We start from the raw sequence: 25,853 nt of genomic DNA on the forward strand, positions 1-25,853 counted from the left end.
AATTGACTTAAATTAAGGGTCTGCTATATCTGGCGACGTAATTGTGGCTAATTTGTTATTTAGAATACTTCTTTTTTTTTTTCTGGCATATCAACCCTTTTCGGATTATTCAATGGCAAAATCCAGCAATTCTGAAAACGTTCTATGCTTCAAGTTGTTTATGTATTTAAATAGTTGCCCATTGATTGCAAAGGTTATAATGTTATTATTTGGTGCGTTTTGAGTCAGTTGAGCTAGTGGGGAAGTGGAGGAGGAAGAAGATAAAAAGGAAAAGAGGGGAGGAGGAGGTGCTGTTATTTTTGTTTTTGCGCAGAAGATGGTTGAGTTGTGCAAAAAAGAAGGAATAACAATAACATTTATTTGCGTTGCATTTTAGTCAGAGAATCATAAAATACTTTTAGCACATCTACTTGATCATTTTTTCGTAATTTTTGGAATTTATATTAATTTCATTATCTACGTAAAAAAAAAAAAAAACAACAACAACAAAAAAAAACACCAAATGTAAGCAAGCACCAAGGTTGTCCCCAAAAATTCAAAATCGTCTGATGACGCGGGAGATAATTACAGAAGGGACTTTTTCCGATACGCACCGGCAATACAGTTAGTTTATTTTTACTTTTATTTTTAACGAAATAGCGTGTTTTAAATTCGATTAACTTAATCGAATTCATTTTGTTTTCTTTTGTTTGCATTTTTGTTTTGTCGGTTTGTTTGTCACGCTGAAAATCCATTTGCAACGAATCTCATGTTTAACTCTTTTACGTTGTTTAACAACGAAGGTTTTTTTTTTGTTTGTTTCAGCGAATTAAGAACAATACCGTAATCGAAATTTTGGGCATTTTCTAACAATAGCTAATAGGACAAAAAAACAAAACAAAAAAAAGTGCAAAATAAAGAACAAATTATGGTGCTAGTGCAGAGAGTGATCCGCGCTATTTTTTAAATCGCATTTTCAAGTTTATTTAAAGTTTTATGATATGTTTTTTTTTAGTTTGTATGGTACTCCTGCAGTATTTTACCCACCGATTTCACGATCTTAGCCGAGCGTTGACGAACGCTTTCGGCGTTAACGCCGACGAAAGCCGAGAATTCGGAGCTACGGTGCAAGAACGCTAAAAGTATGTGAATAGCAACAACATTACAAGGAAAAGATATTACACACACACACAACAAAATGGATAAAATTAATACAAAAAATTTGGATAAAATAAATCACAAACACTTACCGTAAGTTTTTTTAAAGTAAAATAAATTTATTTTGTTGAATATTTTTTTTTTTTTTTGGTTCATTTTGTTTTCCGGTAGCTTTTTTTTTGGGGGGGGGGTAAGCAACAGTAATAAACACTTCAATGTTTTTTGTTTGTTTGTTTGTTTTTAACAAAACGTTATTAAACAGTAACAACAATGTTTTTTTTTTTTTTTTTTCAGTAATGTTTGTAGGGGGGGGACAACAATTACTGTTTATCTGTAGAGGCAAAGTAGGGAGCAAAGGGTTTTCAGAGGATGTGGAAAGAAGCTTCTTCCCAACCGGGTAGCCTTCCGCGATTTGATTTATTATGGAGACAAAAGGGTTGTGTCCAAATTTTTGTCTCCACATAAATTCGCATAAATATGTTTCCAACAGCTTTCGGTTTTTTTTTTTTTATATCGCTAAATTAAATAGCTGAAATGAAAGGCTGTGTATTTTTACTTTGAACAATAAAATAACTGAAATGAAACGCTATGTGTGTAATTTCAATGAAAATTATTCGTCTGCTGCGCGTTCGTTTGAAGCGCCCTGATTGGCTGATAGAGTATCGTACCGCTCGCCATGTTCCGGCGTTTTCCGACGGATGTCGATCAACGCTCGGCTAAGATCGTGAAATCGGTGGGTAAAATACTGCAGGAGTACCGTTTGTATTACTGTAATACTGTACACAGATTCGAAAAAGTTGTCAAAAAACAAATATATAACAAATAAATGTTATCAAAGGCAAGATAAGTTACTTTTCTACCAAACTGGATATATTTTTCGTGTTTTTATTGAATTTAACATGTTTATTCAGCTCGAAAAACATAGTGTTTTACCGATGTATTGGAAAATTCAAGATGGCGTCTTTCTCTGTCTTTAACACGGTAAGTTTGGGAAAAGGTGTTATAAATAAAAAACTGTTTAAAATACTGCTAAAAACTAGCTCAATATATGTTACCGTGACATAGGTTGACATATATTCAGCGGGTTTTTAATAGTATTTTGTCTAGTTTTTTATTTATAACATCTTTTCCCAAACTTACCGTGTTAAAGAGGGAATGAGGCGCCATCTTGAATGTTCCAATACATCGGTAAACATTGTATGTTTTTCGAGCTGAATAAACATGTTACATTGAATAAAAGCACGAAAAATATATCCAGTTAGGTAGAAAAGTAATTTATCTTGCCTTTGATAACATTTATTTGTTATATATTTGTTTTTTGATAACTTTTTCGAATCTATGTGTACAGTAATACAAACCCGTTTTTTTTATTCAATTGTAAAGTTGAAGTATAGAATAGGTATAAAACACCCTCCTCTCTCCATGTTAAGAATGGCTTTTTAAATAATAACGTTATTATTTACGTCCGGATACCAAAATTATTATGTCATGGAACGAAAACGTCATATTCTAAAAATCACGTGGTGCTGGTGCAGTGGTGCAGTGCACTCACTGTGTGGTGCACGAGCGGTACCTTTCATTCTATAATTTTTTGCGTCTTTTTTGTTTTTTCCTAATTTTTCAGTGAATTATTATCGAATGGACACTAGCCTTCTAGATTATCACTAAAAATGAACAAAGTTTGAATATTTGTAGAGGGTGCTCAGTTTCTAATGCAACGATATTGTAGAACCACTCGATGTTTTAGGCCAAATTTCACGAATTTAGCCTTTTTTCAGCAGTGTGGCTTTTTTCGAATTTCGCTTGAAATTTTCCCTTTTACTAAATATAGCGGTACGTTAGGTGTATCGGAATTTTTGACACCCCTAACACAAAACTGTGAATAAAATATAAAAAAACTCGTAATTTCTTTTTTTAAAGTGGGTTGTTTATTTTCTTTATGGAATATACTTCCAAAATAAACTATTAAAGTTGTTTAAAAAATAATAGAAATATTATTATTTATTTAAAAAAAAACAGTGTTTACAAAGTGCCGGCGCGCGTTGATGCAGCCATTTTTTTTTTTTACATATGAAATCAATTGAATTTTACGAGTTAAATTTTTTTCAATTTTTAAACTTTAAAAATCTATCAAAAATTTTCTATTGGTTCGATTTTTACGATATTTTCAGGGTTAATTTTGAAATTTGATGCTCTTTCCAATAAACCGAATATATTTTAAGACAAATGTTTTTTTTTATTAATTCATCCCCCCATTTTGAAATGTCTATTAAAATTTTAATAATTAATTTACTCAAAGTTTTATATATCACAAATTGAAGATAAAAGATCAATAAATAAAATATTCTAATTTAAAACAAAACAAAAAGAAAGAAATGTTTTTGGAAATTTACCTGTAAAGTGTAAAACCCTTTTTTTTAAACCACGTTGATTTTTTTTTTTTTTTTTTTTTAAGTGAAAGCTCATGTTATGCTTAGATTGTCAAGTAAATATCGGACGCTGACGACAATTTTTCCTATTTCATTCAATGTTTTCTTTTTTTAGATATTTAAAAAAAAAAATTCACTCGATAAAGAAGAAATAAAATATATTAGTCAAAAACTCATGTATTCCATTAAGAGAATAATAAAAAAAAATCGGTAGAGTGTTTTTTTTTTTTTTTTTTTTTTTTAAGGCAAAAACTTATAAGTGAATGTGTTCATTTTCAACTAAGGTGGCCCCAAAATACTAATTTTGGTTTACAGCACACAATAAAAAGAGATTAATTGTGGCTCTTCGAAGCCACCAGAAGATAAACGTAAAGAAAATCAGATATTTGTCTCCCTTTATTTAAACAGTGAAAAACATCTGAGTTCGCGTTTTTTTAACCCTTGTTTAAAAAAGTATTTTATTTAAAAAGGACATGGAATATAAGTATAAATATGGGTAAATTCTTAACAATGAACAATGGAAGTACCCATTGAATAGTATTTTTTTATAGGTAAGTGATTTTTTGGAATTTATATATATTTTTATAATCAAAGTAAGTAAAATTTCGTTGATTTTCTTTAAATCCTTTTTAAAGAAAACTGATTTCAAAAAACAAATATTGCATAATTTGCTATTAAACCTGTTATATTTTTTAAAATTTGGTCTTTGCTCCTTTAATTGAAAATAAATTAGGGTTTGAATTACATTTTTCAAGTAGTTATAAGCTTCGAAAGATAGTAAGTTGAATTATTCAAGTTCTTATCATGCATTCTTTAATGGCGGCTTCTGATACACCTAGCGATACGCTACAACAGAACACTAACCACTCTAATTTGTGTTTTTAGAGTTAATCGAGGTCGCTGACAACGAATCTGATAATCAGACCCGTCGCAAATTTACCGTTTACATGGTATTAACCCCTGAACTCAGGGACTATTTTCCGCCATTTTACAGTTTCCGTTTACGCTACGCACGAATGTGCGGCAACATAAATGACGGCTGTTGAATGTGCCTTCACGTAGCAAACTGCCTTTTCACATGGCATACGAATCTTTTGAGGAACATTTAAAGTTATATGAAAAAGAAGAAAAGCATTCCAAGTGAAGGGGGGGGGATAATGTCAGAAAGACATTTTTTTTTTTTTTCAGAACAGAATGTTCTAATTTTTTTTTTCTTTTCATTGGCGGACAATTTAAAATTCGAAGTAAAAATTGTCTAAAACAATTTTTAAAAAATACATTAGTACTTTTTGAGGGGATTTTTTTATTTTTTATTTTTGTCTTACGTAGTTTTTAATGTGGTTTACAAAAACATTTTTATGGTTTTTTTTCGTTCTTTTTTTTGGGAGGGGGATTCAATTATAAAACTTGTGTTGCTTAACAGGTGATTCTGCAGTTTAATTAACCATTTTTATGTATGTAACGCGCTGACATTTACTGATTAGAATACCATTTAACATTTTTAGGAGATTTTACTGTTTTCTGTTTACATTGATGAGGAGGCAGGGGGCGGTAGCGGTGCTGGTGTTTACTTTTTCTTTTTTCTTTTTTTTTGATTTTTTTGTTAATACGTAATCTTCAAGTTTCATCATCTGACATTTACATTTTTTGATTTAACAGTAAAACTATTTGGTATATTTACATGTGTGCACAGTTTCTAATACAATAAATTGATCCTCCATATTGGATTCGCTCGACGCAAACACGCACACCCCAGTTATATAAAAAAATTTTAATTTATCAATCTAAGGGCAATAATTAATTGTCAATGTGCACTAAAGTACCAACTAAAGACTTACCTTTAAAAAGTTCATTTTTATGAGTATTCGAGTCTGTATTCCGTATTGTTTTCTCTGGTCGCCATGTTTGTTTTTGTGCACACGTATTCAATTTGATCAATTTTAAGTGGGCTTTTTGCATGCATACCTTTTTTTTTTTCAGTTCCACAGATACAGCCAACGATGAAGGACCGGAACTCCAACTCTCTGAATGAGGATCATCGCACACCTCTTCTTTCTTTTCTTCTCCTCGAGACTTTTATTTTAAGCCAAAATGATTATGCTCAATAATTATTATTTAAGTCCATATGAGACTTTTAGGTCTGACTTGCCGACCTGTTATCAGGGACCTTTCTTTCCATGAACGTTGATTATGAACTTCTCTAATATCCTTTCAATGAAAGAATTAAATCTTTTTCATCAGATGGCATCATATCGACCCCCCCCCCTTCAAACGGCTGTAAATTCAGATCTTTGAAGACAGATGAACCTGCTTTCAGTTCCTATTAAAGATGAAAGACTATCACCTTTCGAGATAAAACGGGCATTCCTTTTTGCAACTGAAGATCTGATAAAATTTGTATTATAATTGTAATTTTAAGTTTTTTGTTGTATTTTGTCTTATTTCGCCACTCTCATGGAGCGAAAAGCAGGTGAGATAAAATATCTCACATTGGCATTGTATTAATGCCGGACTCCCTCAGGGGTCCATCCTGGGCCCAACTATCTTCCTAATCTACATCAATGATCTTCCAAATCACATTTTTAGATCATTCGTAGACATTTATGCTGACGACATTACCATCTATGGCAGTGCATCAAAGACCGTTTGTGGTGAAGTAGAAAAAAAAGAAATAAAAAAAAATATATATATGTAAGACACAGCTGTTTCTTCCAAAAGGTCGAGCTCTTCAACGTCCAAAAATAATTCACCGTCACTTCTTCCAACCGTCGTTTCACTCTCTGCGCTCTTCACTCCTGCTTTAAAAAAAAGTACCATTTATATGCTGCCCATTTCTCCACTTATGCAAATTGACTATCAACCAGAGCCATCTAGTTTTCCATTTCTTCAAACAGCCAATTTGCAAAGGGGGACAACTCAAACCACACAGAGCCATCTAGTTTTCCATTTCTCCAAACAGCCAATTTGCAAAGGGGGACAACTCAAACAACACGCCCCCTTGATCTACACGATCATCACATGTCAACCCATCACGTAGTCGCTCGACCAACATGGCGGCCGTCTCTCTCGTTGCGATCTCCGCGGAGCCTCTTCGTGAACGGCGCTACTTGGCTCGACGTCGCTGTCTTCCTCTGATGACACCACTACCGGCCGCACATCAAGGATGTGTCGAGGGATGCCGTCGATAGATACATTGTTCGGGGACTGGACATTTGTCACAATGCCCCTCCCCCAGCGTGTGGTACAGCGAGCATCACGCGGTTTGATCCACACTTCCTCTCCCACTCGCACAGTCGCTCGCTTCTCGCCTTCCTCCGCGGGTACCTGTGCAGTTCGGGGATACCGCCACTCGTACTTGAAGACTGCCCTCTGCGGCACTGACTCCACTTTTTGCCCTGACTTTGGAGCCATATTATACCAGAAGACAGCTTCTGGCGGCGAAATCTGGCCCCTTTCAGCTATAGCCTTAATGGTCCTGTGATGCCACTCCACAATTCCGTTTCCGCCTGGTCTATATGCAGCCCTGAAATAACGCCGCACTCCCCACTTATCCAACACATTCTCCATGGCAGCTGAGCGAAAGGCAGTTCCATTGTCCATTAGCACTTCCGTCACTGGACCCCTCTCCAAAAACACCTCTTCCAAGACCTTTGCAATTTCACCTGCATTTTCCGCCTTGATTTCCCTCCAAATGGCTACTCTTCCTGGTCCACAATCGACCATTGACAGATACGGCCTCCGTCGATAGTGCGTTATGTCTATCGCCAACCTGCTCCAGTTCTCTGCCATCTGAACCTCACCAGCTTCGTGTCTACTCGGCGCAGGGTCGATTGATTGACACTGGCTGCATCTCTCAACCACTGTCCTAACGGCCTCCTTTGTGATTCTGGGGTCCACCTTCTTGGCCAAGAACAAGGTTCTATCCACTCCAAAATGGTGCATGTCATGCAAATCCTTCAGAGTGTCTTCATTCAAACAACATATTGCAACAGCCGCCTCATTCGGCGCCTTTAGCCAGGTCTTCCGCACCCTCGTCATCACATCTGCTCTGTTCTTCGCTGAAGGAACGATAGTGACCCTAAGTTGAAGATCAAATTCCCTAATCAGCTCCCTTAACATCATCAATCGATGCTTTACTAGCATCTCGGCAGCGCCTTTCGTCTTCACCCTCCTTTCTCCTGTAGCTTCGGACTGGATCCAAGAGAACACAGTGGCTGAGTCGGTCCTCACCTCAACATTCTGTAGCCCCCATTTCAAGGCTAAATTGATGCCCTTCATAACAGCATCCAGTTCCGCCACATTTATGTGAGCCACGTCGTCCTTCTTCCGCAACCAAGCAGCATCTTCTGCAGTAACACCACCTATCTCCAAGGTGACCCCCACTGCTATACAGCTTGCATCACACCACACAACACCTTCTGCAGTATTGGGTACATGCCAAACACCTCTCACTGGATCCTCCCTCTTCACCTCTTCAATAATCTCTCTCATAATGTCCACCGTCTCTTTATCAACTCCATCCTCCCACTTTGCTCCACTAGCTCGCCTTTTGATATAACTACATGCAGTCCGTAGCCATCCTGCAATAGGGTAATGGCCCACCAATCTTCCGCATATTGAGAAGAGTTCTCGCCTGCTCAATTTTTCCGACACCTCTGGGATCTCATTTCCCCTCCAGAACACTAACCGTCCTATCTGGTCCTTTCTTAGTTGGAGCCCTAACACAGCTCCTCCTTCCAACGATTCCGGGCGTTTTGCAATTAGCCCAAAGCTGTTGAGGTGTTTTACTACGTCCTCCGCAGTTGTTACCGTCTCATCCACCAAAATATCATCAATGTAGGAACTGGTGGCTCTTCTGACTGCGTCCTCCTTGCTTAGCACCGTTTTGAGGATCGCTGCCATGATTTTTGGTGCAGAATTCAGGCCAAAACCCAACCTAGTCAGGCAGTACGTTCGGCCCTTGTATCTGACCAGCTGGTATTTCCAGAATTCCTGTGAAATGTGGATCTGTAGGTATGCAGATTTTAAATCCACAATCGTCGCAGCCTTCTGAATCTGCCTTCACTCTCGCATGGTCTCTCCGCACACATCCATCACATTGCCTCCCGTGTGACACGCAACGTGTACGTTCAGCTCCCTGAAGTCCAGTACTGGCCAAACTTTTTGTTTTGTGGGCTGAACAACCGTTATTAACGGCAGCACACCTTCCACCTTCTCCATCCATGGTCTTAAAATCCCCTCTGAGATCCATCGGTACACCTCCTTTTCAAATTCAACTCTTGTGCCTCCTCGCAACGTATGCTCGTAGCATTCCACTCTGTTGTTCAGTATGGGAGGTTCTCCCTTCCATGCCCACTTGACTGTCCATTTCTCACCATCAAAGTGTGCAGAGAAATCTTGGTCCTCTATCGTGCAACTTTTGTCTAACCCGGCCGTTCCTGTGACACTTTTTTTGAATTGCACACCTGCAGCCCCTTGATGTCCTCCAAATCTCATGGAGTTCCTATATACCGTAACACTCCCTAGTCGAGCAATTGCGTTCATCCCTAGCACCACATCGACACCCGTGACAATTTTGTTAATAACAATCGCCTGGATTGTTAGTGACATCCCACGTACCATCAACCGAACGATACTTGTGCCATTGCACTTCACCTCTCTGCTGTCAACTGCCGTAATGCTGCTGGTTCCATTGCATGTGTCAACCATGTCTTTGGTGACAATTGTTGAAGTACAGCCCGTGTCGACAAGGGCTTTTGCACTTCGTCCATTTAGGGTCACCTCTACTTGTGATGATATACCCTGAAGCGCCTTCATCGAATAAGTGGGGTAGCCACCGGCGCAGTGGCTTCCCTCTAGTCGTTTTCCCTGGGGACAGAATCTGCTGATGTGGCCGACTTCCCCACAGCGGTAACACGTGACTTCTGGCTTTGGCTCCCTGCACTCCCTCGCCATATGGGGCCCTTGGCATCGGTAGCATCTGCCAGAGAACCTGGGTCTCTGCCACAGTCCTCTCTGCTTTTCGTCCTTCACAATTTCCTGCTGCAGTTTGCTTCGTTGAGTGACAGCTACGATTCCCTGCTCACTCTCTTTTTTCCTGGACAGCACCCTAGCCTGTGTAATCAACTCCACCACCTCCATAGTATTTACACCGGGCAGTTGCTGCAGAGCTATAGAAATATGGTCCGGGAAGCCATTGATAAAGGCCATCTTAACCATCTGTCGACGGCCTCCTCCATTGAATCCTGCTAGTCCCGTCAACCTCCTGATATTGTTGGCGTAAACATCGACAGGCTCTCCGGTCCACACCATACGGCTTAGTTTGCCATATGCCACAAACGGTCCTTCGGTAAATGCTTCCTTCAGATTTTCCTCAATGGCGTCAACAGACAGTCGATCCTCCTCCCGCATCTCCAGACATAGGGCCAGAGCATCACCATCAAGATACAGCGGTATCAAGCTGGCTACATCCGCGATGTCCCGCAACTTAGCGACAAGTTTAACCTTGGTCAGCCAGGTTATAACATCTCCCTCTCCAGAGAACGTCTTAAGCATTTCACTGCTGGTCCTCTTTGCTTCCATAGTTCCCGCCGAAATAGCTTGTGGTGAAGTAGAAAAAAAAATAAATAAAAAAAAATATATATAAGACACAGCTGTTCCTTCCAAAAGGTCGAGCTCTTCAACGTCCAAAAATAATTCACCGTCACAAAAAGAATTCGCCGTCACTTCTTCCAACCGTCGTTTCACTCTCTGCGCTCTTCACCCCTGCTTTAAAAAAAGTACCATTTATATGCTGCCCATTTCTCCACTTATGCAAATTGACTATCAACCAGAGCCATCTAGTTTTCCATTTCTCCAAACAGCCAATTTGCAAAGGGGGACAACTCAAACCACAGTTAACAACCAAATTCTCTCTGATTCTCTCTCCTCTGAATTTGAGCATGTGGTACAATGGGGAAAAAGTGGCTGGTTACTTTTAATGCATATAAAACCAAACTTCTGTCTTTACATCATCAACATTCTGATCCCCATCTGCTCTCATCTTGAGGAGGCTCCATGTTTTGACAAGTTCCTAGGCTTGACTGTTACTCCTGATTTGAAATGGAACACGTACATCAAATCTGTTGCCACGGTCGCTGGGAAAATGGTGGAAAGTGTTAAGGACTTTCCACAGCATTGATGCCACAATCACTTTGTGGGAATTATCAAACAATTTCACAAAGAAACAAAAGGAAGAGTTGTAGTAGGGAACCTAGAAAGTGAGCTCTCGGAATTAAATCACGGGGCCAAACAAGGGTGAGTACTGGCCCCAACACTGTCCACCCTATTTCTAACGACCATCCTAATACTGCTTCATCAAAACATCGAAGAAGGTATCTTCATCCACACACATTCCGATGGGAAACTGTTCAACCTTGCAAAACCAAGACCAAAACCAGGAAGAAGCTGATAACAGAACTGCTGTTCACAGACGACACTGCTCTGATAGCTCACAATCAAGTGCAGATGCAGAGGATAGTTGGTACCGTCTCTCAAACAGCCGGGAAAATCGGCTTACAAATCAACATAGGGAAGACAGAAGTGATGTAGATAACAATGACCCCCAAGAGCCTATAATAACAATCAACGGCGAGGTGCTAAAAGTTGTTGAAAACTTCAAATATCTTGGAAGCACTCTAAGCACTGACAACCGTGCTGGCAAAGAAATAAGCTGCTGAATCCAAAGTGTATGTACCATCTTTGGTAAGCAAGAAAAGTGGTTCTAGATAAGGACCGATATCCGGATAGGCACAAAATGCAGTCTACAAAGCCGTCGTCCTGCCAGCCTTGCTGTACTCAGCAGAGACCTACACTCTGTATAGAGAACACATAAGGAGACTGGAAGCCGTCCAGTAGATACACCTGAGAAGGATCATGAAGATCAAATGGAGTGACTACATATCAAATGTGGAAGTTCTCAGGAGAGCAAATCTAGACAGAATGGAAGCTACCCTTGCTACTATGCAACTACAATGGACTGGCCACATTGCCAGAATAGAAGACAACCGAATCCCAAAGATAATCTTCTACAAGGAACTGGAAAATAGAACTCACAAGGTAGGAGATCAGAAGCTTTGCTACAAAGATGTAACAAAGATGTAACAAAGTGCCACCTGAAGGTGATGAACATCAATGTCGAGAGTTCAGAGGAACAAACCAAAGAAAGGAGTAGCTGGCGGAACAGTCTCCGCAAAGAGAAGGGAGAAATAGACAAAAAGATTGGAGAAGACCTAGAGCTGAAACACTATCGACGACACAACCCCGGCAACCACATATGCGGTGCTTGTGACCGGACGTTTCACACAGAAAGAGGACTAAGCTAATACTGAAGGATAAAGCATCGAGGCCCTGACTAGTCATCGTCAAGACTGACAGACTGCATGATGATGATGATGATGATCTTTCTTACTAAAATAAAATAAAATTCCTAATTCTTTTATTTTTTCCACGCGTCCCTATTTTACCCTGTTATTAGTGTTGTTTTCTCTTTTTTTATTTTGTTATTTATTTTTATTATAATGGAATGACCTAGCAGCCCTCCAGACAATAAGATAGACTTTGTAGATATACTCCTTCGGAATTAAAGAATTCGGGAAACACAGAGCGAGACAGACTCTCATTTTGTATTCTTTGTAAATAAACCTTTGGATTTACCCTAAGTGAATGTCCTGTTATGATTATCTAAAGAAAGATAGGTACTTGTACAGTTTAATCAAGACATAAAAAAATGAAAATATCGAAAAAAAAGGTTAAATTGTACGTATCCGTTATGGAACAAAGTTCTCTGAAAAAAAATTTCACTTAATTTCATCAAGTAGTTTTTTTTTGTTTTTTTTACAGCGAAAAAAATTTTGTAATGATACCGAGCAAAAGGTTCGATTTTTAGGAAGAAAAGCTAGTACTAAAGTTGGGGAGGGAGTGTCGGAGCTTTAAATTAAATTATCCCCACCCCCCGTGTCGTGTTCAAAAAATTCCTTAATGGCTGACTTCAACGCGTTCTCATAAAAACGTGTTTGCTGTAAAAAAAAACAAAAAAAAAAACTACTCGATCAAATTAAGTAAAAAAAATTTTTTCGGAGATCTTCAGTCCAAAACGGATACGTACAATATAACCTTTTTTTCGATATCTTCATTTTTTAACGCCTTGATTAAACTGTACAAGTACCGAAAGATATATCAATTTTCAATGAATTTTATTCGAGTATGCATGGAAAAAATAAAAGAATCAACAACTTTATTTAATTTTAGTAAGAAAGATAACGAAATAGTAATTCTGTAGCAGAAACAAATAGAACTCTTTTCTTGTGCGTCAGTGCCTCCCCTGACTGTGCGATATGGCACATACTGACCAATCAGAGGCATAGCGCAGGGATCTTCCTTACCCCCTTAAGGAACTATAACTGCTTCCGTCCCAGACAAGAAAAACTCTTCCCTTTTCCAGCAAAACGTCAAAGAGAGCGGACCTGTTTCCTCACTCTCTCTCTCTCTCTACATCGGTATCGACGGTCCCCACTTGGGAATAACTACCGGGCAAAGGCAGACGAGTTCTACCCCAGCTATATCTAAATGTCATCTTGCCTTACTTCAATAAACCTTTTCCTTGCAAGTTTTACGAAGTCGTTTGTTTGTTTATTCAGTAGCTTGTGTTGAAATATTTATTTTATTAGGGAGTGTCCGAAAAGCATTAACTCCACCCCCTAAAATTCGTTCTTACTAAAATAATAACAGGGGAAATGCATCTGGTAAATGCGTACCTGAACTAAAATAAATAAATAAATAAATAAATAAATAATATGTGAAGCAACAAATAAATAAATTTTGTTTCATTTCCAGTTCGGTGTTTAAGTTTGATGGATGCGGACGATTTTTTTAGCGGCGATGGTAACATTTATTTGTTTGTTTATTTATTTTATTATTATTATTATTGGTAACATTTATTTGAATTTTTCCCCATTTTTTTTTTTTTTCATTTCTCTACTAAATCCGTTCTGTTGTGCCGCTGCGAATTTGGTTGGTGAATCGGTACAATTGGTGCCCTTTTATTTCAATGGCAGCTATCTTAAAGCTGAAATCTTCAATTATAATCGAATTTTCATGAAACCGATTAGCGGACTTTATCACCCTGATCATATTTTTTTGGTACTTCTGCAATTTACGGATAGTTCAAGCCTGCCTGCCTACTACCACTTTTTTTTTTTTGCTCAACACACACTTCCAAACACCCGGGCAACGCCGGGCACCCAGGCTAGTCTCCCCTATCTGTTTAAATGTATGTATGTATGTATGTCTGCGTAAACTATCTGACAGCGGCGATGGATTTTCACGAGATTGGTATCATTTTGAAGCTCGATGTCTCGGACGACAAATATCGAAAAATTGGCCAAAAACATTAATTCCTTCACCCTCAACTAGGCAGTTTTCTATAAGGAGGGATCGATTTTTTTTAGCCATTTTTGCAAGTAATCATATCGGTTGGATTGACTTTGCCTAATTTTAACGTTCCGAACTTCCGGTCGCGTCATGGAGTAGCGGTAAGACGTCAGATTTTCTTTCACTTTTTGCCTTTGTGTCACGGGTTCGAGCCTGCCTGCCTACTACCACTTTTTTTATTTTTTCTTGCTCAACACACACCTCCAAACACCTGAGCAGTGCTGAGCACCCAGGCTAGTTCTATACTAAAAAGGTATTTTTTACGACCTAACTCAGCATAGTTTTACCTCCTAAAAAGAAATCAAAATTCACTTTTTTTGTTTTGGTTAATACACTTCAACAGCCTTTAAAGATAATATGAAATAAGGATTGTTTTTTTTTTAAATAATAAAAATTTAATATTTTACAGTGGTGGATCACTTTCCTATATAAATTTAACATAAAATGGGCACTCACTTCTTGGCCACATAGTGGTCAACAAGACATGAAATCGTAAGCATTTTATCAAATTTTGTGGTAGGGAGGAAACGAGGAGGGAGTCATGTTTCAAACATTTTAAAAACACGTAGAAACACTTCAAACATTGGGAAGAGGAACTTAAAATTATAACTCTACAATTTCCCCTTTTTTTTTCTTCAATAAGATTTGCCTTGGCAAAAGGGTATCACTAGGTATCCCCAAAACAATGTGAAAAATGGAGCGCATGTTCCAGTGACGTCAGACTTATGTTAACTATACAAACTATGAAAAAGCAGAAGCGACTTAATGATTTTTTAAAACCTTTGTTTATTTTCTTCAAACTGCAATTAATAATTAATCTTTGTTATAATTTTGTTAGGTTTTAAGATTTACACCGTTCAATGATTAATAATATCATAAACATTTGTATATTAAATATGAAATACGGTTTACTGAATGTTCTTTTGGTTACCTACGGGCTTCCATATTTTGTTCGGTAAAAAGAGAAGAATAAAATATGGGGGAGGGGCTACAAAATGCTTAATATTTGTGCAATAATATTTTCAAATCTGTTTTAATCTGGTGATAAAGTAGCTGATAAGAGCTATGTTTATGTAAAAACTTAATATTTAAAAAAAAAAATTTAAACACAATTAATTAAAAATCTATGTTGTAACGGAACATTTTGAAATAATGGAATTTTAATCGTTTTAATCTTTTAAAAATGAATTAATGTTTACAAAGTTTCTTTTTCTTGACAAATCAACTGATTATGGTATATATTAGAAAAAACGCTATTTAAAAGAAAAAAACATAATATTAAATTTATATCATTTTTTTAAATTGCAACTTCAAGGTAAATTTTTGTTCAATATGTGTATCTAAACTTTAAAAAAATAAATATTTTTTACTTATTTGAACTCTTATGTTTCATAATAAATAGAAATATATTTAAATATATTTTGGTCGAATTTCGAAAAAATAAATATGGAGGGGGAGGTGGGACACGCACTAAAAAATATTTCCCCTCATATATTTTACGAAAACTGCATTTTATATGTAATTTCATTCAAAAATGGATAAGTATCGAAAATTTCACATAAATCTGACGATTAGTTGATTTTTGCTAGATTTATTAAACACGGGTATGTTTTCACGTTCGGAATGTCTACTACATGGGAACGTTATTTTAAAGCACCAATTATGTAAACACGATTTTCGTCTCGCAATTCCATTATTTTCGTTCAATGAAAAAGAAAGCGAAAAAACCTTGTAGCCAATAAACACTAAACAAAAAAATGCCCCCTCTCTCAGGTGGCCAAAAAGTGGGTGCTCATTTTAAGTTAAATTTACATGGAAAAGTGATCACCCACTTTTCGAAAAAGTAATTTCTTCATATCATGAAAACTATTTTTTTTGCGACGGGGGAAACGGTTTGTGTTGAATTGGTATGTGGGTGTGGGGGTTTTAATGCTTGAATTATAGCAGAGACGTTTATATGAACAAATGATTTATTAATACATATATACATAAGGAAAAGATATACACATGTTGACCCATGTCCGAACGGGAAGTGAGAACCTCGTATATATTCATACGCCAGGGGCCACAACTCTTGTGCGTATGAAAGTAGTTCTATGATATTACTACATCCCCCTCACCAGATAGATAAAAAAAACATTGTTCAAAAGTCTGTTATATACACCAGTACATATGTTATTTATATCTTTTTGGCCTATGTATTTCACAGCCACATTTTGTGTCATATGTTGCTTGTTTTGGTGCTAGTTGGTGTAAGCTATTGTTTGTGTTAGTGTGTTCACTTTGTGATGAGGTGATGTGATCATTGAAATGAACCTGTTTATGGGTAGATGTTCCAGTCGCCCTTATTTGGACCCTGTTTCGTCTTTTTGAAGATCCATCTGGGAGTTGAAGGATGTATGATCTGAGTTCTTCACGTTTACTTAAAACTGTTGCTGGTTTCCATTTCTCTGTTTGATTATCTAGCATTCAAACATTTTGTCCAGGGACAAGTGCTGGTAAATCATGATACATTTTCTGCATATCCTCTCTATGTTCTAGTTGTTCATGGTTATGGTCAGGGTTGGGAAATCTGGGATTTGGAATTTTCGCAATTATGTTTGATCCCATAATGCAGTTGTTTAAAAGTTCACCAGGGCTTAGTAACTTGTGACTGATTGGTGTTGTTCGTAGGCATAGCATTGCTAAATTAGGGTCTCTGCCTGCTTTGCCTTGATTAGTGTTTTTTTAACTGTTTGGATTTGACGCTCAACAAAGCCATTAGATTTGGGGAAATTTGGGGATGACGTTATGTGGTCAAATTGCCATTGTTGGGCAAATTCTCTGAATGCTTCACTGGAAAATTGTGGTCCATTGTCACTAATGACCATGTTGCTTGTAGTTAAGCTAGTCATTTTCCTTATAATTGGGAATTTGCTGTAGTAATCAGCAATTATTAGATATTCTTGATCATTACAGTGAAACAAGTCAGTTCCCACAACTTCCCATGCTCTGCTGGTCTAAAATGATTTTCTGTTGTGTTTCTGGGATAATAATCCTTGATAATAATCATGATGATACCATCATTGACAGATAGTTCATCTCTGTATGACCAGTATGACCGTATTGCTGGCGGTACTTCCTTTATTGAATCTGGCCACCCTGTTGTTATGATTTCTTGCAGCTGATCAAGTACTGGATCAGCCTTTGTTTCCTTTTTTATCTCGTTCAGGCGCTCACTCCTGAATCTCACCAAATCGACTCGCACGTCTGTCAATTGTGTCTGTGTTTTCAGTGCTAGGGAGATGGCTCAGAGTATCAGCTAGAGTCATTTCTCGTCCTGGTATGTACTCTATTTGCATCTGATATCCCTGTAACTTGATCAACATTCGCTGTAGTCTAGGAGGTGCACTAGTCAGTGGCCTCTGTAAAATCATGATGAGTGGCTTATGATCGGTGAGTACCTTAAATTTACGGCCGTATAGGTATATGTGGAATCTTTGGACCCCAAATACAATTGCAAGAAGCTCTCTTTCTATGCACGCGTAACACTTTTCAGTGTCTGTTAGAGATTTTGATGCATATGCAATAGGTTTTTTTGTTTTGCATTAATGCAGCTCCAAATCCTTTTAAACTTGCGTCCGTTTGTAGTGTTGGTATTTCAGTCGTGTTAAAATATGTTAACGTAGAATTTTGGCTAATTTCTGTTTTGAGTTTTTCAAAACATTCCTTGTGGTGTTCTTCCCAAACAAAGGGCGCGCCCTTCTTTAATAGTCCTCTTAAAGTGTGTCTTGTCAGCAAGGTTAGGAATAAATGGTGACAAGTATGTGATAAAGTCTAAGAATTCTTGTACGGTATGTCATGTTTTTTTTTTTTTTTTTAGATATTTGAGCTTTTCTGGATCCGTACTGACACCATTTTCACTATAGATCATCCCAAAGAAGGATATGCTTTTTGATTTGATTTCACATTTTGTAGAATTGAACACGAGACCATTATTAGCAGCTACTTGCATGAGCTTTTGTAAAATCTGGTTGTGTTCTTCATCCGTTTTGCTATAGACAACAACATCGTCAGCAATTCCCACTGCACCATCAACTTGTTCAAGTATCTGGTCCATCTTCATTTGGAAAATATTTTGCGATACACTCAATTTAAATGGTAGTCTCTGAAAACAGTACCTACCATAAGGAGATTGGAATGTTGTTAGTGGTTGAGACTCACTATCCAGGTGTATCGACCAATAACCAGCTTTAGCGTCCAGTTTAGAAAATAGCTTGGCACCTGCAAGATGATGTGTTAGCTCTTCCACTGTAGGAATGGCATGATGTGGTCTTTTGAGTGCTGTATTCAGGTGTCTTGGGTGTAAACATATTCTCAGGCTCCCATCTTTTTTATGTGAGTATGCTAAACTCGAAACCCAGTCTGTTGGCTCTGTCATCTTTCTGATAATATTGTTTTCGGCCATGTTATCAAGTTCCTGCTTTATCTTGTCTTTTAGAGCAATTGGTGTTTTTCTAGGTGCACAACATGGGTACGACAAAACCAATGCGAAGGCATGATGAACACTGCAACAGCTTACCGAGTAAAAAGCATCGGTTTCGAATTAAGTAACGTTATATGCGGCGAGTGGCTGACGAAAAATAACGAGGAGGTGTTCGTACCAAACCCTCAACCATGGTTCCAGATTTACATAGACAAGGGTCAGTACATCGGCTACGGAAACCTCGAGAGGATCACAAGTGCACCAAACAAAACTTTCCAGGATATACAACCGTCCGTAGGACTGACCGTAGAACTACCTCATTACATTTACAACCACGGAATAAAAAAAAGTCTGTCTAAGGCCCCCCCCCCCTTAAACGTTTAATGGGGGGGGGGGCTTAGACAGACTTTTTTTTATTTTCAATGACAGGTTTTGAATAAAATAGAATACTGGTGAATGTGACTGTTCTAAGTTGCCACTTAGTGCCATGCTCTAATACCTTACCTTATAGTGTTTGCAGATTGTAGACACACGCGCATTGAAAAACTTTCATTCATCTAATGTCTGGTGGCCGTTTTCTGAAAAATAATATTCATGTATATCATTCTCAGGCTTCATGCAAAAGAAAAAATATAATATACAAACACATGTATGGTATATATATATATATATATATATATATATATATATATATATATATATATATATATATATTTATTACACAATAGATGATATATAATATAATAATATATATAGTAATAGTAATGGGTGACAGACATTGGATATAAAAAAGTTTTTTGGCGGCCATGACACCTTAGAATTAGACCTTAGATTGTCTTTTTATTCTAATCCGAGTCCGTCAGCAATTCCTCGCAGTACATTACCAATGTTTGCAAGGACTTTGTGTGTTTGTGTGTTATGTGTATGCGTGTGTGCAGTTCGCGGTCTTGGATCAGTGTGAATTCGTTTATATTTATTTACTTTTTTTTTTCATGGTCACCGTTTTCCTTGTCGGATGTGTCCGAGTCAGATATTATGATCAGCTCGGCCGAGTCTGTTTCGGGAGGTGCTGAAGGTGAGTGTCGGGGGGTCATACATTCCTCAAGGTCAGAGTCTGTAAACGGTACTGTCCCATCCGACTCAGTATTTGCTATATAGCAGTTCATCGGATCACCGTGTCTGATGCAAACCTGAGCCGGTTGGTCTAGGCCTAGGTCACATTGGTCCTCTAGTGCTGGTAGTAGGTTACATCTTGCCTTGCTTGTCCGTAACTTCTTTGATGAGCTGTGTTCGTCACTGTCGTGCCAGGTGTAACGCATAGAAGGTTTCGGTTGCGTCATAGTTTGAGCTGCCTTCGGTACGTACGCCTCCGTTCGATAGTCAGTTATGTGATAGTTAGCCACATAAGCGGATTTAGTTCTAGTGTTCCCCAAGCTCGGAGTCCGTCCATAGCCTTGTACAAGAACATCCTGTTCTCCATGGTCTGTTTTTTGTTAGCAACGTGTTGCCATGGGTCATCGTTGCTAGTCGATAGGCATGGAGTTTGCTTTAGGATTCATTCACTTTGATGCTTAACGTTGACGTACGTATTTGTACCCTCCAAGATGCACTTCGCCTCCTCGATGTTCTGCAGTGTGAACCACATTTCTTCTGTGAAGATGAGGCTCTTGTCAATGCAGCTGCCGAAGGTGAAATTGTCGCTAGCTTGACAGCGCATTCGTCTAGCGTTCATTAGGCCGTTGCGTATGCTCCTCAGGATGTACGATTTGCCCGAGTTAGATGGCCCCGTTATGTGTAGGGCATTCTTTTTCGGGCCTATCTTGTGGCATACCTCGAACGTAGCAGTGGCAAAGTCCTCAACGTCGATGTGATGGAAGTCGAGCCATTCGTCGTAAATGTCCAACGACTTTTGTACTGGCCAGTACTGGTGAGTCATGGACGAGAACAGCTCATGCTTTTCCCAGATGGGTGTTACTCTGCTTACGGTGATATGCTTTTGTTAAGTGATAGTCGCACAGACCCTGGCATGGAACCAATTTTACCAAACTGATCTGGGTGCATCTGCATCAGGTCTTTTATTGTATTGACTGGTGTTGCAGCAGGAAGCTGATGTCTATCCTCTTTATGATTGTGCAGTGAAGGGTGACTAATTTGAGCTGTTCTAGTGAGGGTAATCCTAGAACTGCTGGCCCTTGTATGTCTACAATGTAAAAAACACTGTTGTGACAGTCTGTTCCGTTATATTTGCATGGAATATTGATGCTACCATAGCATTTTATCGGAGTACCATTATATGCTATTAGTTTGTTTTTCCTTGCTTTGTTTTCTATATTTGGGAAACCATAGGCATCCAATTTCTCCGGGAACATTCTACGATATGTAGAGACTGGTAATGTGTTACCTTGGACTCCTGTATTAATTTTCACCCTCAACCTGTGGACTCCGTTTCTGTTAGGTAATTTAATATTTACATAAACAAAAGCTTCGTCTCTCTGGGTGATAGAGAACGTTTTGATGCTGTTAAAAGTAAGGCTTTCAAATTGTTCATCTATTCTTTGAGTATTGCATATTGCATCAGCTTGAATGAGCCATCTTTTCTTGGATTGGTCTCTCCGATATTGTGGTTGATACTCCGGCTTTGATTTTTTGTAGTCTCTGCTTCGTGATTTCGATCTTTGCCGTGGTTTTGTTTTGTTTGATAAACAAACACCCGCCCAGTGGTTATCTTTACCACATGTTTTGCATTTTGATCCATATGCTGGGCAATTTTCTCGACGAAGTTCATGGCTTCTCCCACAATTAAAACAGTTATTAAATTTCTTAGAACATTTTGATGTTCTTATCGTCTGGATAGTGGTGCTACTATTTTCGTTGCTATTTAACATAACCCTGAGTTGTTTTAGATGTATGTTAGAAGCTTCATACATTTTTCCGATGCGAATAGCTTCTTCTAATGTTAGGGTATTGTCTTTTCCCAACAACTCCTTTTGGAAATCTACAATTGGAGTGCTGGCGATAATATGTTCTATTATGCTAAAGCCGTTTCACAAGTAAGTCGGATTATACCTTTTTAGGCGACTACGTGTGAAAAGAAAGAAAAGACTTGAAGTTTTGTTCCAAGTTCTGCAGAAGGGCAGGTCCTGTAGAATCAGCAGAAAAGAAAGTCCTGTAAAGTCAGCAGACGAGCAAGTCCCAAAAAATCACACACACACACTAAAGTACTCTTAAAGCTGCAGCAGTTCACCAATACGATCACACTGACGTCGATCCTAGAAAAGACACTCCCATGTTCCAAACACACTCCCTTTATCCTTCCGGCGTTCGTCCTCGGCCAATCAGCAGCCAAAGAACGGTCACGTGGGGCCCAGTAATGATGGCACAATCTACAAGATGAGGACGGCGCCATTTTGGAATTTCTTTCATGCCTCGGCCATGCACGTACGCACACCGTAGGAGCGTTCCAAGGTAAGGCATGACGCGCAGACACGTGGGCGCTTCCTCCCTTCATTTTCTTCGACTCTACCCCCCCCCCTGGTCTCAAGATCACACATGCGGCATTGCGGCCGCGGTCATTTGATGCGGGCGCTCCTACGGAGGGGGATTAGCTGGGCTTCTTCATCTCCACCCGAGCTCTCAGAAGTGGTGCTGGAGCTATCGCCATCCGTGCTGAGGTTCTCAGCCATAGGCCGGACCCACATTTCATCACTGGATGATTCATTACTTTCACTGTTCACCATTTGGTTTATATCAAGGGCGGGCCGGACATCCCTTACATGGCGTGATCAGATTCGCATAACGAACATTTTTGTGTGAGTCGTCTACATCTATTTACGAAATCATCCAACGATTCATCTTGTTTTTGTCTGTAGGACATTAATTTTAATCGATTCACTCTAAAATTCTCTTTTGGCTCGAGGTGTTCTATGAATCGATTAAATATAAATTCAGGAGAGTTTTTTTTCTTCTTCCGATAATGTCCAGGTATTAAATCTTCTAAGCCCCTCATCCCCGATTTGCAATAAAATATAACTTATTTGCTGTTCTGTTTTTATTTTATTAAGAATAAAATACAGTTGCATTCGTTGTTTGAAAAGTTGGAAGGTTTCAGCCGGGTTTTCTGTTTGCCAGTTCATTGAGGGAATATCGTTTCGAGACATCGTAATATAGACAGTAATAACAAAAAGAGATAGTAGCAGTAGCAACAAGTTTTTAAAAAAATGGCGCCAAAAAATACGAGAAGTTACACAGAGTGTTAAAAGAAAAAAAAAGTGAATCCAAATACTTGTATCCTGTGAAAAATGTATTTTTTTTTGTTTTGTTTTTTGGATTCCAGACGAGATATTTTCAATTGTTTTCAAAAGAATGTTTGTTTTCCGTCGTTATTTTTCTTTTTTTCGTCACGTCTTGTTTTTATTTTTATTTTTTTTAAGAAATTTTTCTTTTTAGCATCCTCATCGCTGCCACCAATATTGAATTGGTATGTGGGTGTGTTGATGCTTGAATTATAGCAGAGACGTTTATATGAACAAATGATTTATTAATACATATATACATAAGGAAAAGATATACATATGTTTACTAGCCCATGTCTGAACGGGAAGTGAGAACCTCGTATATATTCATACACCAGGAGCCACAACTCTTGTGCGTATGAAAGTAGTTCTATGATATTACTACAGTTTGCAAATTCGTTTTTAGCACACAGAAATCTACAAAAAAAATATTTTATTTCATACGAACGTGAGACGGGCCTTAATGTAAAATTTTGCCCATTAATCTACGATATTATATAAAAAAAATTCAATATTTGTAAGGTGTGTGTGGGATTTTGTAGCGGTCTAGTGTATAGCAGGAAATGCGTGTTCATTTCACATTCGGGTGTCACCAATTTGTTGAGGTGGTGCAAATTAGGAATAATGAATTGTCTCGAGAAGGGAAAATGAATTGCTTTGAGGAAGAAACGAACAACGCGTTTATTTGAAGTAAACGAACTAGAATTTATTTCATGAAGAAACACATGAAAGAAAAGGGTACTACGCATATTTAGTTTGGTGTGCGTCTCTCGCTGTTTACTGGTGAGAAGGAAAGTCTATTGTCGTAGAGAGAGAAAGAGAGAAAGTCAATCCAGTTTGGTGTGCGTCTGTCACTGTTTACTGGTGAGAAGGAAAGTCTATTGTCGTAGAGAGAGAAAGAGAGAAAGTCAATCCAGTTTGGTGTGCGTCTCTCGCTGTTTACTGGTGAGAAGGAAAGTCTATTGTCGTAGAGAGAGAAAGAGAGAAAGTCAATCCAGTTTGGTGTGCGTCTCTCGCTGTTAGCTGGTGGTGAGAAGGAAAGTCTACCAGTAAACAGCGAGAGACGCATGCAAAACAAAACACGTGTTGTACCCTTTTTTTTTATTTTTTTTTTATTTTTACATGGGTGTCACCACTTATCAAGGCCCAGAGGCCACTCGAGGATAAGGGTTAATAGGTATACATTAGTCATTGTGATTTTAGCATAGTAAACAGTGGGAATTTTGTAACTTGGATTACTTAGGGGGACGATTCAATTAGAACTTGTTCACATTGGACTTTTTCTTTTTTTTTTTTTTTTCATAGGTATCAACACATTATCAAGGCCAAGAGGCCACTCAAGGATAAGGGTTAAAGAGTGTACAATAGAAATTGGACAATATAGTAATCATTAGTAATGAAAATTTGTTAAATTTGATAACTTATATGGAACGGCTCATCAAGAACTTATTTACGTTAGACTTGAAGACAACCATATTGTAGTCAGCCGGAAAGCAGGAAAATGGAAGACAATTCCACAGGCGTGCAGTTCTAATAAAAAAGCTTTGTTCATGGAATCTACGTTTAGGTTTAGGCACAGATAAAGAGTGGGGGGAATTATTGATAGTGTTTACAGCTAGACGAGTGTTTCTTGTGAAAGTTTGGCGAGGGGGGACCATAGATTGAAGCTCAGTCGAACACTTTCCATGAAAATAACGATACATCAGAGACAAACTCGCAACATCTCTTCTGTGAGATAGATGTTGCAAGGAAGAGAAAAGGACATCTCCTACGAGGCTACGAAGTCTATTTTGAACTCTATCAAGGCAGGCCAAGTCCTTTCTAGCTGCTCCTGCCCAGATGTGGCAACAGTATTCCATCCTTGGACGTACCTGGCTCTTATATAGATAGAGAATTGCATTAGCAGTGAGATATCTACTGGATCGATAGAAAGATCCCACCATTTTTCCAGCGGCCTTGGCAACAGATTTGATGTACGTGTTCCATTTAAGATCAGGAGTAATGGTCAAGCCCAGAAGCTTGTCAAAACTTGAGGCCTCCTGAAGACGAGAGCCATTCATTTCAATTGATGCCAGATGTGGATCAGAATGTTGATGATGTAAAGAGAGAAGCTTGGTTTTAGATGCATTAAAAGTAACCAGCCACTCCTTTCCCCATTGTACTACATGCTCAAGATCAGAGGAGAGAGAATTGGAGAGAACTTGGTCATTTACTGTCTTAGATGTGCTACCATAAATGGTAGTGTCGTCAGCATAAATGTCTACAAATGATGTAAGGATGTGAGTTGGAAGATCATTAATGTAGATCAGGAAAAGAGTTGGGCCCAGGATGGACACCTGAGGGACACCGGCATTAATACTGTGGGCTTCTGATTTTTGCCCCTCAACTACTACTCTTATGAACCTATCAGAAAGAAATGATTTAATAATTGAGAAGACATTTCCAGCTATACCATAGCTAGAGATCTTATGAAGTAAACCTTTATGCCATACCCTATCAAAGGCCTTAGATATGTCAAGAGCAATTGTTATATATTCGTTACATTTGAATATGTTATATAGTGTTCTTCATTTAGGGGCACTTTTTACGTTTGGGTGTATACACTATATAACATCAAAGATTCCGTGTGATTGTCTCTAATATAAATGGTTGTGTGTTTGATTATCATAAAGGGAATCGTGTGTGTGACATGTAATTTCTGAACCTAACTCTGTTTCTTCTCGCTGTTGAACCATCTGGCAATTTCTCATCCTGGAGGGAGACTTGATACCTGTTTGACGAAGATTTATCACTCCAAGACGATGAAATGGTTTTATAGTTTTTTATTTCACTTTCCCCAGAGGTTCTGCAGCAGGTGTAAAGTGAAATCTGCTTGTGTTAGTTCTTCTTCACACACGTCAGCGTTCGTCTCCCCCCTCCCCAGTTAAGAGGGGGAGACCACGGAAAACGTCCTTCTTCTTCAAAGCTCAAATCAAATCTCACAGATCTAGCCAACCACGTCACACATACGTAATTTGGTCAGCTGACCTTTGGTTCTGGTAAACGTGTCTACCTCCACGT

At 38.4% G+C, this 25,853-nt stretch overlaps 1 protein-coding gene across 2 annotated transcripts in view; it reads left to right on the forward strand.

Moving 5' to 3' along the window:
- The first annotated feature begins 241 nt into the window (after positions 1-241).
- The window catches only part of LOC145259122 (organic cation transporter protein-like), a 101,747-nt gene continuing 76,135 nt past the window's right edge, over positions 242-25,853 (forward strand). The window contains exon 1 of one of the 2 annotated variants that reach the window (XM_080116796.1): positions 242-603. Coding sequence is in view for 1 of the 2 variants with exons in the window: in XM_080116794.1 (XP_079972920.1) it covers positions 1,178-1,230 (53 nt within the window). In the remaining variant the exon portion in view is untranslated. Of the gene's footprint in view, positions 604-634; positions 1,231-25,853 lie in introns of those variants that run through there. The other variant, XM_080116794.1, reaches the window with a different exon arrangement.

This window comes from Euprymna scolopes, chromosome 34, assembly GCF_053919585.1.
Source record: "Euprymna scolopes isolate OS-2025 chromosome 34, ASM5391958v1, whole genome shotgun sequence".
In the NCBI taxonomy this organism is placed as follows: domain Eukaryota; kingdom Metazoa; phylum Mollusca; class Cephalopoda; order Sepiida; family Sepiolidae; genus Euprymna; species Euprymna scolopes.